The 15966-nt window shown below is 38.6% G+C and overlaps 3 protein-coding genes and 1 long non-coding RNA gene across 6 annotated transcripts; 1 reads left to right on the plus strand and 3 right to left on the minus strand.

The window, feature by feature from the left end:
* Positions 1-289: 289 nt before the first annotated feature.
* LOC129759275 (serine--tRNA ligase, cytoplasmic) lies at positions 290-2414 on the minus strand. Its single transcript, XM_055756691.1, has 2 exons — positions 922-2414; positions 290-867 (listed from the first exon to the last, which is right to left on the minus strand). The coding sequence occupies exons 1-2, from the start codon at positions 2275-2277 to the stop codon at positions 721-723; spliced, it is 1503 nt and encodes a 500-aa protein (XP_055612666.1). The 5' UTR covers positions 2278-2414; the 3' UTR covers positions 290-720.
* A 2031-nt stretch (positions 2415-4445) lies between these two features.
* Positions 4446-4998, minus strand: LOC129759269 (uncharacterized). Its single transcript, XR_008740153.1, has 3 exons — positions 4837-4998; positions 4679-4750; positions 4446-4570 (listed from the first exon to the last, which is right to left on the minus strand). It is a non-coding gene; the product is annotated as an uncharacterized LOC129759269 (long non-coding RNA).
* A 2827-nt stretch (positions 4999-7825) lies between these two features.
* Positions 7826-11691, plus strand: LOC129759271 (palmitoyltransferase ZDHHC23-B). Of its 3 annotated transcripts, XM_055756682.1 has the most exons (6): positions 7915-8155; positions 9263-9511; positions 9572-10141; positions 10499-10574; positions 10643-10770; positions 10994-11691. In XM_055756682.1, the coding sequence occupies exons 1-5, from the start codon at positions 7977-7979 to the stop codon at positions 10748-10750; spliced, it is 1182 nt and encodes a 393-aa protein (XP_055612657.1). In that variant the 5' UTR covers positions 7915-7976; the 3' UTR covers positions 10751-10770; positions 10994-11691. The 3 variants fall into 3 exon arrangements, with proteins under 3 accessions (XP_055612658.1, XP_055612657.1, XP_055612655.1); XM_055756683.1 differs by lacking the exon at positions 7915-8155 and adding an exon at positions 7826-7905 and having other exon boundaries at positions 10643-11691; XM_055756680.1 differs by having other exon boundaries at positions 7916-8155; positions 10643-11691.
* Positions 11692-11820: 129 nt separating this feature from the next.
* LOC129759279 (calponin homology domain-containing protein DDB_G0272472) lies at positions 11821-14727 on the minus strand. The gene is made up of 3 exons (XM_055756694.1): positions 12661-14727; positions 12435-12589; positions 11821-12358 (listed from the first exon to the last, which is right to left on the minus strand). Exons 1-3 carry the CDS (start codon positions 14725-14727, stop codon positions 12208-12210), a joined length of 2373 nt encoding a protein of 790 aa, XP_055612669.1. The 3' UTR covers positions 11821-12207.
* Between the last annotated feature and the right edge of the window lie 1239 nt (positions 14728-15966).

Here is a 15966-nt window from a genome sequence, read left to right on the forward strand (position 1 = left end):
GTTTGAATTCCCTAAAACATTCCGAATGCACCACTCACATGCAACCAAATTATTAATGAAATCTTTCCCTATACAGTATGCCAATCTGCAATTATAAAATTCTACGTTTTATTCTCCAAAACGCTCAGATCAAGCTTTGATAAAATACAATCCCATACCTGTACTGCGATCGTTTTTGGTTTAGCTTTAATCAGATACGTTGGAATTGTTTTTTATTCTTATTCTGTTAAGGTTAGAAATAACAACAGTTGATTGGGAGTTGGGATACGTTCATACAATAAAAACAATCTTATGTATGTTCGCTTCGAATGCAATAAGTTATCAAGCTTGCATAAGCCTTTTTGATCTTTTAGCTGAGGTGTTTATTTTGAAAAAGAGTTATAACAATTTAGCACTTTGTTTTTTTTTTACTAGATGGAGTTGAGATGGTAATGGTTTCTTTGAAGCTGAATTGAAAATCATGCCTTAAATTTCGAAATCGAATTGATATCTAATTTGATTAAATTTTCCGTGAAATTATGTCCAAGGAAATTCTTATAGACGAATTTACTTATGAACGAGGTCGTTCATCAATTACTGGCTTCAGCATGTATAAAATGATAAACAGTCTACAATAAATTACCGGTTTTCGATTATCTAAGCCGACAGTAAATGCTTGATGCTATGATCAATAGAAAAATCTAGAACCACGCAGTTTGACGTTGATGAGGGCATCTAACTCTAAGCAGCTGCCGTTTCCTTTTTACCTCCTTTCTTGTCTTTCTTGGCGGCCGCAGCCGCTGCTTCCACCTCAATAGGCGCTGGTTTGACGAAAGGAATCTCGTCCTGGTACATCTCTGGCATGTATTTTTTCAAAGGTTCAGGTACCTGTGGAAATATTATAGGTCAAAATAGATTCAAACAGAAAAAAAACAAATCTACCTTAACACCGGTTTCTGTTTGATGCGTTTCGAGTATAGCGCAAATAACGCGGGTGGTGGCACACATGGTAGCATTCAGCATGTGGACGTAATCGACAGCGGCGTTCATTTTTTTCGTTTGGCCGTAGCGAACCAACAGTCTGCGAGCCTGGTAATCCAAACAGTTGCTGCAGGAGACCAGCTCCCTGAATGCACCGGAACCGGCAAACCAAGCTTCAAGATCAAGTTTTTTCGATGCGGCGTGGTTCAGCGCACCGGAAACGATGTTAACGACGCGGTAAGGAATACCCAAAGATTGACAAAACTGCTCGGCGTTACCGATCATTTCGTCCATCATTTCCCAGGATTTATTGTCGTGGGGAGAGGTGAGCACGAATTGTTCCACTTTTTCAAACTGATGCACTCGGAAGATGCCTCGAGTGTCTCGCCCATGAGATCCAACTTCTTGCCGGAAGCAAGTGGACAATCCGGCGTATTTGATAGGAAGAGAGGCCTCCGGAATCCACTCATCACGGTGGTAGGCTGCTATCGGTTGCTCAGAAGTGGCAATCAAATATTTCTCATCAGCGCTTCCTTCTTCAGCCTTTTCGCTACCTTTTCCCACGACCTTGTAAAGTTCCTCATCGAATTGGGACAGCTGAGCTACTTCTTGCATCACCTCTTTGCGCATGAAGAATGGAGTATACAAAGGGGTGTATCCTTTTCCGTACAACAAGTGAAGAGAGTGCTGGATCAAAGCTTGTTCCAAAAACACCGCAGGTCCTGTCAAGAAATATCCGCGACCACCGGAAACGATAGCACCCTTTTCCCCGTTCATACCGTCGATCATAACAATTAGGTCAACGTGAGAGTATTTTCGACGAGCTTCACAGTCTCCGAATGTACATTCGACTTTGTTTTCGTCCTCATCGTTGCTCACCGGGACACTTTCGTGCAGATGATTGCCAACCTCACGAAGGGCCGTATTCCTCCTACTTTCTGCCTCATTCAACTTTTTCTCGTTCTCCACTACGGCATCGTCTATCAATCCACGAACTTTTTTGATCTGATTGACGGTCAACTTTTTCAGATCCTCACTCTTCAATGCTAGCAAATCGTCGGCCACTTCTTTCGGTACAGCTTCATCTTCTGCACCTTGTGGTTCTTTTTTCTTCATCTTTTCGCCGATTTCCTTGCTGCAGAGATTCTTGAGTTTGTTGAAATTGTCCGCATTGAAACGACACTTACGCCACTCGCCATCCTGCTCGATGACCGTCTCAACCAAACCAACATCCTTGAAGCGTAATTCCTGGTTAGCTTTGACTTTTGCTGGGTCGTGGCCCTTATCGCTGCGGAACAAATCCAAATCCAGAACCATGGTGATGCTAGTTTACACTTTCTCTGCGGATGATGAAATCCTTTTTCAGCTGAAATTTCCACTGAAACCAGAGCACTACGGAGCTCGATGGAGGCACGAGTAGCGGCTTTGCAGTCCTAAAACCGTCTAAACGTGGCGGACGGGTGGCTACGCTGCTGCATGGGTTCCACACGCATGTGACAGTGATGTATGCCTATGGAGCAACAGACGACCAAAGTTGACCTTTCTACACGCAAAACATTCTTCACTGTTAGGCTACCTAAACAAGAACGTAGAATTCTTCTCCGATGTGAGCTTCGTACGGATGGTAAAAATCGGTTTCAACTAGTTTCTGTCAACTGGTAGATGTTCAACGAGCCAATGTTTTGGTCGAAACTAGTCAGGTCGTTGTTCAATGGAACAAGTAGAATTAGTCGAAACCAATCCAGCTCGGCAGCATGATTAATTCCGACCTGGTAGAAATACGATCGAAGTCAATTGGAAAGAGACAAGTGATCAACTGTCAATCCATTTCTACTTGTTTCGACCCGTTTCAACTAGGTTTCATTGAACAGACTAGTGGCTGCGGTACGTAAACTCAATCATTCTCACCCTTTTCAACTCATACAACTATACTATACAAAATTTTGATTCAAAATAAGATTTTTTCAGGAATTCTTGATTTCTTATATGCAAAAAAATTCCACGTATTTAACTATCACGGAATAGCTATATTTACTTATCGTGGCATCTTGTTAGTAGTTTAGGCACACTATTAGTAAAATGATAAGATACAGTTAAATAGGAAATTGATTATATTTCTCGCGTGAACTTTCATTACGTCAAATGCAACAGAAACACCGAATCAAAAAAAAAAAGGCTTCTGAAATTTAAAAAGTATTTTTTACATCCTATTTTTATTCTTTCGCTGATAACCCTTAAAAATATGCAAATCCAACTTATTTACATTAATGACACATTCCACGCGCTTGTACCGCTCAAAATTGATTTTATTCGTTCGCGTATTAAAAAACTCCAAACTTGTCTATAATTCTGATGATTCAAATCACATAAAACAAACGGGAAAAAGAGAAAAAAAATGTTTTAACATGTTTTATATAATTTTGAAAATCAATTTTTTTGTTGAAAAAAGTGGTAATTTATTAAAATATATGGATAAATTTGTTCTGGAAATTTTTTTAATACGTTTTGAAACCAAAAAACACTGGTAAATCTTTAAATTAAGACTGTGAGAAACAGTAGTTAAGTTTTAACGTATGATCCCTGAATATGATGCTATTCAAGTGCTAAATGTTAGGTAAAAATACTGAAAATTTATTTTTTTTTGTTTCGATTATAGTCGTTTTACCATCTTTATGGCATTCGCGACTTTATCAACGTTGCAGTTGGCGGATCGTTATTGAAAAACTTATCCGGTACAACTGTGTTCGATGTTTACTCTTGGGCTCGAACTCGTGGACATCGGCTCAGAATGTAACTCGCGGACAGCTACACTCAGTGGGTGGGAACATGGGAAGGAGAGATTATGGTGGGACTCAGGGTCGTTACAGGGAAATTCACTACGTTACACCGTCTTCTGGAGTAACCTCACGCAAGGGATTCCAATTACAGCTAACATGTTTTTCAGAGGTGCCGAAACGGGTGGGTACCTCTCATGCTATCAACCAGAGTCGGAAATTCAAAATATGATAAACAACGCAACCTGTGAATCACTGAGCGGACCACCCTAGAGAGAGATTTGATAACCATTTTGGTTCGAAACTTTAACGAATCCCGGAAGTGTAAATCGATTACGGATTTCTACAATTACACACTAATTAGCTGCGATTACAATAATGCTTAATTTTATTTACGGATGGGCCCTGGCATGACATCACACACTATATACTTGCGGCTTTGTTTCTTCCTCGGCGTTTGTTGATCGCAGCGCGGCTACGATTCCTCTGTCGGCTTGTTATTCACCGTCTCAGCCAGTAACGGAATCACCTGGCTGGGGACGACTGACATGCAAAATACCGCCCCAATACTTGGCGGTGCTAGCATAGTTGGGAACGGCCGGAAATAAAGCATGCTGACCTGCTTGCTGCTCGTTGATCTTTCGGCACCAGTGTCTGGCCAAAAGATGTTGTTTTGATACTGACCGATACAAGACGAGGTTATGTTCGAGTCGATACCAAATGCTTGCTCGACTCCGGTCTCGAACGGTGTTTTCTGTCCGGAACTGTTGGTTGCCTGGGGATGATTATAGTGTGGTTCGTAAGAACCAGCCAAACAGAAAAAGGCCCTTGTGGACCTACGCAAGGGTATTAAAAATAGTGTGCACGTCAATGTTTACATTGGTTTTGTTTTTACATGTGGTTCAGTCTTTTTAACAAATACATATTTTTAGATAACATTTTACCTTTTATCTGCAGTTTTACAATGTGCTTCGTTTTAATGTCGTTTTAGCAGTTGTTTATGCCTTTGTCACTTTCTTTTAACACGTTATATGTAATATAAATGTGGTTTTAATTCTTTTGTCAAACGCATGTTCATTTAATTTTCAGAACTATTACTAACCGTACTAACAAAGCAAATTTAACATAATTTAGCTTTGCTTTTAACGTGTTGTTTTTGTTTTTCGCACTGTTTTTTGCTGTAATGTAAAGTAGATTTTAAGTAACGTTTTTACACTTCCTATTAGTTACGTTTTACTTTGAAAAACTCAAGTCGCGCACAACTGCTCCCTCAGGCGATCACGAACAGAAAGGACAGGAAGCGGATAGCCGCTAAAGCGCTAAGTGGAATTTTCTACATCCAACCAACACACATACATTTACGGTAACACAAACAATACTAGTGTGTTGTTTTCTGGGTGACCACACTTCCCCGCCTGGGCTCCGAAAACACACGACGCCTATGGATTTCCCCTGAGAAGACGATGTGAGATCTTGGGACGGGATGGCAGTCGGTCAAGGTTTTGATCTGTTTGGATAACTGTTGTAGGGTTCACTTAATAGGACAGGGATAAGTCAATTTTGTGAGAGTCACATTTACAAAAGTAACGAACGGTTACAAGAAGACAACAGACTTGCCAACTGAGCTATATCACAAGCCCATCACTGAAAATTTATAATTTTAAAAGTCGGAACAACAAAATATAATTTGAAGGCTATGAAGAATAGTTGTTGTTCAATCGAGAAGTTAAGCACATAAAATTGTGAACTATTGTTTTTTCTACAACTCATTTGAAGACACCGCGACATCGCAATATTCTATTTCCACAGAGAGAACAGGAAATCAAAGTTGTATGTACCGAAGTCAAAAATGGTCAATTCTAGCGTAAATTCATGTCACAAAAGTAATCGATCATAGCAAAAACAACTTCAATTTTTTAATTACCAAATTATATTCATTTTAAACGAAACTTAATTTGTGATCATTTGCTACAATTTTTTTTCATTTTCAAATAAATTGGTTGACTTTTAGAATGATAACAGTTCAGAAAAGTCCGGAAAAGCGATTTCACGTCACGGTGGAATGTGAAATTAGTCATAAAACATTCGACACGATATGAGCGAATAGCAACATTATTTTCAATAAAACCCATCCTTTAACTTAAGTTACATGAAGCAGAAACCTATCTCATCGCTGATCGAAAAAATAAGAACACAAGGAAAACCGATGGGAAACAAAAAAATTTGCATTTGTTCCAGATTCAAAGAAATTTTCCTTTGTTTGGCGAACGCACGAAGGAAAAGACACCTCATTTCTCAATTCTCATTTTTTTAAATTTTGCTTCATTCAAAGTTATATTTTATAAAACTTTGAATGCGTTTATCTCTTAAACAGATGCCCTTTTCAAAAATCGATACCGACATATTTTTTTCAATACATGATACAGGTTTAAAAACGGGTGGAATTCGCTTTGACAGATAAATGAGGCGCTTAGGATCAGAGGGGTGCAAGTGCCGAAATGATGATTTTGAGAAAACGGGCCTCAAAGTTTTTTTTCTAAATCAAAATTATCGAATCAATTTTCCTACTAAATTTTCGATGGAGTGTGTCTCATGAGGTCTCAAATGAACGATTCTGAAAGAAAAACCAAAGTTTTTGCGATATTTATGTTAAAACGGTGAACTACTTTTATTGATATTTTTCACTTGCACCTTTCTGATCCCAAGAATGTCACTTGCACCCCTCTGACTCCAAACAATATGATAGCATCCTTTTGGAACCTGTATGTAACGAGTATTTTCAGTATTATACCAGATGTTTTGATTTTGTTTACAAATTTAATTTTCTGCGTTTCCGAGCTTCAAATTTCTATGCAACTCATAATGCAGAATTTGTTGAAAACTTTCAATCTCTCTTTTTCCTTAATGGATACACAAGAATACCTGCATATGTGTTCATTCATTGGAGTTAACTGTTTAGCTGGTCGCTTTTTCCGGTAGAACCAACGTACGCTTCCCCTTGGTTTCGTAGCTTTTTTCGCAAGATGAGTTTCTAGACTGCCTGATTTCGTTGGCGTTTTTGGGGTCTTGATGAATGGCCAGTTGACTCTCCAGGAATGGACTCATTCTCGGTAGCAACTTCAGCAGCAGCAACTTCTGATTCTCCAGAAGAACCGTGGATGTTTAAATTTTCTTTTTTTGGTCTGATTATACCAGGCCTCTTTCCTAAACAGTTATGTAAATATTCCTTAAAAGACTTTATGTAATTTTTTATAAACTACCTGTCGCAATGACTCATCGAAGTTGCATTTTGTTCCGTGGGGTAGTATGTGACATCATGATCAGAGCCTGTCGAAAACTCTGAATCCTCTGAGCTTTCATCCGAGAGATTTTTCTTAGAGATATTTGCCAAAAAAATATTGTTAAGTGCGTTTTGTGTTTGCCTTTTATCCCTATTAGCATTGGCTAAATTTGCCATAAAAAAAATATTTTAGAATTTTTTGTATACATAACAATGAGATTTCCATGCCGACGAAGTTACACCTGAATCTATTTTCATCACTTCTCTATCTGAGGACTTTGGATTATCCTGGTCAGAACCAGTAGAAAATCCTAGTCGGAGCTAGATGATGTTGTTTTCAACTGACAAAAATGTATACGTTCTAATAAAATCAGCCTAAAAGTATAATCCTTTGGTGTCAGAAGGGTGCAAGTGCACTTGCATCCTTCTGACACCAAACGAAACAGTATTTTCATTGACACGTTTTTTTATAAATAGCTTAAAAATATCGAAATAATTTTTCTTTTGACCTGTGTCTTCTACAGAATGTTAATCTATACTTTATCTATCGAAAAAACAGTTTATCTCAGTTTTGATAAAAAATCACTTGCACCCCTCTGATCCTAAGTGCCTCAAATCTCTGACGTTTGGGAGTATGTTTTGCTTGTTCGCAAAAGCTTCTCAATCTCTGTTGATCAATAGCAATGAGGTACACTTTCCACCACATTGGATCAATAGGACTAACACTCTAAACTTCACTATGAAATTTTTTAAGCGTATATAGGTCAACTTTTTTCAATTTCAGAGATTTCAGAAGTTTTTTTTCCTATCGTGCTGTCCATGCTGTCTGTGCATTTATTTGTGTTCTCGCCTTGAGTATTTCGACGCGAAAGTTTTGTGATTTAGCATAAGGTATTTTATTTTTAGTGGTCTTAATGGAGATATCTTGCTAATAGTATATTGAAAAATTGCCAATCTGTACAATGAATTCCTACCCGGGAGACGTGAAGGACATTTACCACAAGAGTGCGTCCGTGGATTTCCTGCCGGAAATCGATACGGATCCACTGTGCTGTTGTGAATATTTTGATCACACCGGGGATAGGAACCACATACTCGCTTGCTGCTGCAACTGCGTGGATGTGGACGAATCTTTCGACAGGTTTGTCCACTGGCGGGTGAAGCGCGTTTAATTCCATGTTGAATCGAGGTCACCGCTTCATGGGCCTAGATTTCGTTGTTTGGAATCAATCATTCGTTTGTTCTTATTTCATCAAATTTGGTTGTTTTCTCACGGATAGACACGCACGCGTACCATTTAAGACAATGTATATATTATTGCTTCACCGCAGGCGGTAGTGGGATTAGCTATAGTAGAGTTTCAATTCATGCTATCCATCATCATAGCGCTTCCTGCCTCGAGCGGAAGTGTCCATCACCGATTTTATGTCTGCCCGATAGGGCCATCAAAAGTCGTTGACTGTAGATACCATTCATTCATTCATCCATCAATTCATTGATTCGATCTCTAGATACGCTAGATATGATATGATTGAGGATAATGTATTGGTGGGTAAATATCAGTTCGATATTGGATTTCATTCAAATTCAACATCCTTTCTTTGAGAGTAGTTGTACGTTTTCATGATGCAGTTCGGGGTGCCTTATTTTTGTAAAACAAACCTAAAAAAAAAAAAAATATTAACAAGAATAATTCTGAATTCAAAACCAATCTTACAACAAAATGCATTTTTAAGGCTACTTAAATTTCAATGAATAAATAAAATGAAAATCATAGAAACGATAGAAATGGAATGAATGAATATTTTTTATTGGTGTGAAGGATTATTTATTTTAAATTTTCCAATCGATAAAAACCGTTTTAGTTGGTGGGTTGCCCAAACCAGTAAATTGTTTTTCCTGCAGCAATAAATTACCAGAAAAATCTCATGATGAAACAATCTTTCTGACCTACAAGGATAGAGAAAATAATATTTGCACAAGGGTTACTTGTTTTTGAAACTTTACAGCTAATTTGCTTATAATAAACTATAATCATCATTGAATGAAATTTTCCGCTTTTAAAATGAACAATGTAAATGGAATGCAACAAAAATTGAGCACCCCGAGCGCTGTCGCAATACGAAGAAAGTTGACCGCATTTGTTATTGATTTTTATCCTTCTTTCTATCGTCGGCTGTCTGCCGATGGTGGTACTGCTGAAGTGTCCGTCCTGACGTATTTTATTTCCTACCCTGCCCGTGAATAGTCTCATTTCTGGTCGTACGGTTCCGGTGGAAAAGCAGCGGGGCATGCTGCTCACTTTCCAGGACCGACTCCGCATTCCGTGGCGGGGCGGTGCAAAGCAGATCACCGTGGACAATGTCCTGCCGGTGGTACTCCTCGTCAGTCTGCAGCTGCTTGCGGCTCTGGACTTCTACTGCTGTTTGGTCGTTTTTGCATTGATACCACTATTGTTGGCCTACCTGAAACGGTTCCTCGGTCGGGTTTTACCCAAGTGAGTATTGATCACAAAGAATAGAAGCTATTACCTTTTCACTAATCAATTATTTCTTAGGACCAAATTTTTCGCACTATGGATGTTCTGGAGTGGCATCTATCTCGTGGCACTATTCGAACTGGCCGTTCCTCTGTTGGAACTTTTGCCGGAGGAAAACGTTGCATTTGTCCTGCTGATGACTTTGTCATTTTTTTGCTTCTACAAAACTAACCAACGGGCAGCCATGAACCACATCTGCCAGGTGCAATACAAGGAAGATTCCTCATCGATGATCAACGGCGACTCACAGACGTCCATACTGATTTCGGATCGTGAGGATTCGGATGAAAGCGACGGTCGATTGGCATGCCAAATTTGTCGCAAATATGTTCCTCCTCGGACGTACCACTGCAAGGTTTGCGGAACGTGCATAATCAAGCAGGATCATCACAGCGTTTGGCTTAACTGTTGCGTGGGCCGTTCCAACCACAGATACTTTCTCGGTGGATGCGTCTTCTCGCTGTTGGCACTGTGGCTGTTCGCCAACCTAGCGCTGACGTCCGTCTGCCATCCCACTCCGATTTTCACCGTATTTGGAGTTACTGTTATGTTGCCCGATGATTGCACTGACATCTTCTTCCAGTACGAGTAAGTAATAAGGATAGGTTTAGTTTCTCTGAATATCATGTGGTTTCGTGACATGGAAATAATCCATCCATCCGAACCATTTCGTGATTCTGGCTGCGTTGGACTAGTTTCTGTATACTGTTGAAAAACGCCTTAGTTTATACCTTCGAAAAGATAAAAAAATTGAACATAAAAAACGGGCTATATCAAACGCCTTTGTTTAGGGAACAAATAACACATTTTAGATTTTGGCCTCATGACTATACATAGGTACATGCATACAGTAAATAGGTGTACCTAAACTAGCTATTCTTAGAAAATGTAGCTAATTTCATCCTACACCTGCCCGGCTAATGATGGTTTCCGTTTTCTTTACAGTATTGCACTTAGTTTTACTGGCGCGGTTTACGCACTGATGATGTCGGTATTCATATTGATCTCGCTGCTGAAACAGGTAAGTCATTAGAAGAAGGATCATTTTCAATCACGTCATATTAACGCAAACCCAACGTCCTTCGGCAGTCATGTTTTATTTCCCGTGGCTGCACCGGTATCGAGTGGCAGCGGGATGAGCACGTAAACCGGCGCAACTGCCTCGTAAACTGGAAAATGTTCTGCATGGGACAATAACTTTCGTTGCTGTGACAAAGGTATGTATAAATATGAACAACACAAGGCAACATTTTTAAAACAATTTTGATAAAGTCTAACTAACAATAACGAAAAGACAACAAAACGAATCCTTACCTTCGAATTGATTGTTTTTTCTATGTATTGTATCAGTTGAATCTGATTTATGTTTCCTGTTTCATGTTTTTCCTGCTTCTGCAAATTATATTCTATTATCCTAATGATTAAAAACAATATTTCAAGTTAAAAAAATATCTTGAAGAAAAATACAACTTATAGGTAGTGACATTGAAACAAACTAGTACCAGTATCTCTTTAACTTCTAAATAACACAAAACTATTACAAACTGGTATCAGTGGATTGCTGATAACATATTTAAGAAAAAAATTGAGAATATAAATTCGTCGTAGGGTTTAATTTTCCTCTGTAAAAAAAGTTAGAAGAAATTAAATCTAAGCGGTACAGTAGACTGATTGAAGTTTACGGTTAATGGTGCAAACACTCGTAGCCATATTATATCATCTTAATGTTTTGTATTAAATCTATTACTTATAATTAATCGTGAGGATAGCGTTGAAATTTTAATAACGAGAAAACAGTATAGTGATTCACAAGGTGCTGTTTTTGAGTAATAACCAAAGGTTAGTTTTAATCCTAGGCGAAAATAGTTATCGAACTATTACGTTACAACATCTTAACACCAATTAGTTCCACTTTGGCAACATTGCTGCCTTTATTACTGTCAAGCTTTTATTGCAAACAATTGTTTTAGTCCCAACTTTTACTTAAGTATAAGATACCTACTTATTAATCAAAAGAACAAACAAAAAATAATGCAAACTTAAAATCAAATCAGCAGTCAAAGTTTCATGCAAAGTTATTCAAATAGACATTGAAGTAAAAAATAAAACTAGATTTAGGAGATCATTATCAGCTCTCATGTGCTTGTGTTCGGGTATAAATGAATATCACAGCCTTGATTGTATTCATCGTAGAATATGTTTATTGCTTTCTTCTCACTAACAATATGTTGTAAGTTTGCTCTAAAAACGTTCTAAAAAACCAGACTTTGTGCGCTCTCATTCGTTTTAGTACTTATAGTTTTTTCAATTCAATTTTTAATTTTCTATAAGTCTTTATCGTTTATTTTTTTCAGTCGAGAAAGTTAAATTTCAGTTTCCTTTAATTATGTCGCTACAATTAGCAAAAACTAATATAATGTTACTGAAGCTTTTTCTGACGTGACTTGCCAAATTAAATAATTACTCCGATTAGAAATGTTAACTCAGCTGACAAGAAAGTTTTTCCTAGGGGTAGAACAACGAATAGAAATTAAGCTAGGAATAAGCTTAACTTTATGTTCTTTTTTTCCCTTTTTCAAACCATCAGTCTTAAAATTCATCAATCTACCAATGTTTCTGAAGAGTGCAATAGATACGTACTACTCGGTTCACGCTTATTGAATTTCTTCCTCAAGGGGTTTGTAATCCGGTAAAAGTTCCCAGATTTTCATACGCCATCTCTGTCGACGTTGTTCCGTTTCCTTCTCAATCTTGAGAATAATGTGCAGCCGTTGCCACCGTTCAAAAACCTTCCATTTTAATTGCCTGTTTTGAGAAGGTTGAAAAAAAAAGAATCACAAATCAACATTCATTCATTGTTTCATTCAAATAGAGTGCATACCATTCGTAATGAGCCGAAGCATGAGATAGCTTTCCTTGAAGGATAATGAGAGATTGTTTCGTGCGGTTAAGCCAAATTGATATGACTTTTTCCGTTACACGCATCTCGCACCAGTCGATAGCAACCTGCATTTTCTTGCGTTGTTCGTGGCAGTACTGAAAGTGTATGAAAATATACAGACCATTTATTTTTCCTGTAGCCAGATAAGAAACCATTTCATTTTTACCTCTTTCCAGTAAAACATGCCAAAGGACATAATCTTTGCGTTGGCATACGAATCCGCTATTTGCTTTTTCCCTTCCCAAACGGCATTCGTTAAACCCCACCATTTACGGAAGTATTTCTTCTTGTAGTATCGCTTTTTGGCTGCCAAAGCACGCCGCTCATTGTCGCGTCTTATTCCGAGGAGCAGTTTGAATGCGCCCATTCCAAGCCGCTTCAACTTAAGCAGTCTAAACTCCTTTGAAATTTGGTTGTTCGCTATCCACGCTTGTCGTTCCTGTTCGCGAATGATCTTTTGTAGTTTTTCTAGCTTGCGTTTCTCGCGCATTTCACGATAACGTCGTTTGCGTGCTTCCTCGTCCTCTAAACGTTTCGCCTCCTCGGCTGCCTGTTTGCTGTCTTCGCGTTCTCGCTCCAATTTCATCCGACGTTCTTTGGCTTCCTGATGACGCTGACTACGTTCTACTGCTCGTTGCTGCATTTTGGCCAGGAATTTGGGAATCATTAGACCCTGCGCCTGTAGCTTTCGCAGTTCGTCCTCTTCTGTTGTATCGTTTCGAATGTTTCCAACAATCTGAATACATTTAGCTTTGGCACGAAGTCTTACGTTTCCTGTTCGCATAGCTTTTTGCAGTTCAGTTTGGATTTCCATCTTCGAGATTTTAGCAGCTTCCGAAAATTTGGAAAGTTTCAGTTCGGTAATTATTCGTTCTTGTCTTTCCAGTTTAAGTTTTTGTAGTTCTATTATATCCTGTTGTACTTTGAGCCGATGCTCGTAGTCCTTTTTGACTGTGAATGCTTGTGCCGTCGCCGCATTTGGTTTGCCGGATTTTTTCTTGCCTGCACGAATGTTGTTGATGAAATCATTAATACGTTTCAGCTTTTGTTCTCGGGTCGATATTACTCCAGTCCCTTTTGAAATTTTCTCCAGAATGGTGTACTGTAGCCATTTGAAAAAGTACTGCTTCTGCAAAGCACGGTCGTAGTTTTGCATAAATCCTTCCTGCAATGCTGCGCTTATAACTTTTCTTGATTCCTCAGAAATTTCTATTTTGTCATCGTTTATCTTAAGATCCTCCGGTTTGTAATTTGTAACACACAGTTTGCTATAATCCTTATCTTCTAATTCGCATCGTTTTACGACTATTAGTTCACCCTCTTCCAATGGAAGGATTGTTTCTTCCACAAACTCGGGTTCGTCGTAGTTATAGGTAAGTTTTTCTTTTTGGAAATCAGCACTTTCTTTTGACGATCCGCCACAGTATTCGGAACGAGTTATTGTTAAGCAATCATCGCTTGAATCGGTATTGGAAATATTTGGTGTACGTGCTTCGTTACTGCGGGCGGATGGATTAGTGGAAGACAAGAATTCTGTTTCATCGAATTCGTCCAAATCGGAATCTAAAGATTCCAAGTACAGTTCATAATCCTCGAATTCGTACTCGGAACCATCGAGTGAAAAAGATGATTCTTCTGCAGGATACGCTATTACTTGAGTGTCGCCAAATCGAACCATTCGGGTTTCATCTTCCCCCTCTTTCACAACTTTTTGTTCATCTGGTTGAACAGATTCAGTTGGCTGCTTTTCGCGATTTTCTTCAGAGCTCAATACGTTATTAGTATCAACAGTCTCACATCCGACGATTTCATCTTTGATCTCTTCAATCGTTGCTGGTTCTTTTTCCAGAAACAGTCTTTCTTCGCCAGTTTCCTGGAGAAATCTTTCTGTACCCACTATGGCGCTTTCGTAGAAATCGTTGGTAAATTTTTCACACTCAGTGAGACTGTCGTACAGAAAACCGTTATCGATCTTCGGCAGATCGATCAGAAGCATAGATTTCTTCTGATCACTGATTTTGGTCTTTTTGCAGTCTTTGCTTAACTCCTTGCGAAATTTGTTCAGTTCATTTTCAAATAGAGTCGTTTCGATTGTACGGTTGTGGGTTTCCAACACCTCCTGTTGATAGGCACGAACCGGGTCAATCTGCGATTGAACACGCTTCTCGTCTTTTGGTTTACGTTTAATCATTTCGTGGCTAGAAAGAGAACAGCATTTTAAGCATTGACACATTGCACAATGGGGAAAAAAGTGTACAAACCGCGAAGAAATTCAATATCTTTCGTGCTACATGACCCAAATCTATGAAAATATACTTTTCTTTTGTAAAAATTTTCGGAGAATCGATTGGACATAGTTTCAAACGCCGCACAAGCTTACGAACGGAGATATAGTGCCTTTTTAACCCCTTATTCCCCTATATTTTGTAAACATTCCAGAAAAACACTGATTCGAACCAGAGAATTTTGAATGAAAACAGACCTATCGTGTGTATTTTTTTCTGAGGAATCGAATGAAGGCTGTTTTGGCCTCCGCACGCTTCAGAAAATGGAGTTATGGCTGTTTTTACCCTCATTTCCCCTATATTTTTCAATTATTTCAGAAAAAAGCTTATTCGAACTTGAAAATTTTGAACCAAATGGCTTGTATTTTGTGTGATTTTTTCCGAGAAATCGAATGAATGCTGTTTGAGCCCCCGCACGCTTTGGAAAATGGAGTTATGGCTGTTTTACCCTAAATTCCCCTCAATTTTTCAAATTGTTAAGAAAAAGCATGTTCGGACTTGAAAATTTTGAATCTTTTGGGACGTATCTTGTGTAATTTTTTCCGAGAAATCCAATAAAGGCTGTTTGAGCCACCGCACGCTTCGGAAAATGAAGTTATGGCTGTTTTTACCCTCAATTCCCCTACATTTTTCAATGATTTAAGAAAAAAGCATGTTCGGACTTGAAAAATTTGAACCAAATGGAATGAATCCTATGTGATTTTTTCCGAGGAATCCAACGAAGCCTATTTTAGCCACCGCACGGATTAGGAACAGGAGTTATGGCTGTTTTACCCTAAATTGCCCAACATTTTTGAAATAGCTCAGAAAAAGCATGTTGAGACCAGATAATTACGAACCAAAAGTAAAGTAATTGGTGAAGTTTTTTTCGAGGAATCGAATGAAGGCTGTTTGAGCCGCCGCACGCTTCGGAAAATGATGTTATGGCTGTTTTACCTTCAATTCCCCTACATTTTCAAATTGTTAAGAAAAAGCATGTTCGGACTTGAAAATTTTGAACCTTTTGGGACGTATCTTGTGTGATTTTTTCCGAGGAATCCAATGGAGCCTGTTTGAGCCACCGCACGCGTTGGAAAATGGAGTTATGGCTGTTTTTACCCTCAATTCCCCTACAGTTTTCAATGGTTTAAGAAAAAATCATGTTCGGACTTTAAAATTTTGAACCAAATGGGTTGTATCTTATGTAA

The sequence above is a fragment of the Uranotaenia lowii genome, unplaced genomic scaffold, assembly GCF_029784155.1.
Source record: "Uranotaenia lowii strain MFRU-FL unplaced genomic scaffold, ASM2978415v1 HiC_scaffold_135, whole genome shotgun sequence".
NCBI lineage: Eukaryota > Metazoa > Arthropoda > Insecta > Diptera > Culicidae > Uranotaenia > Uranotaenia lowii.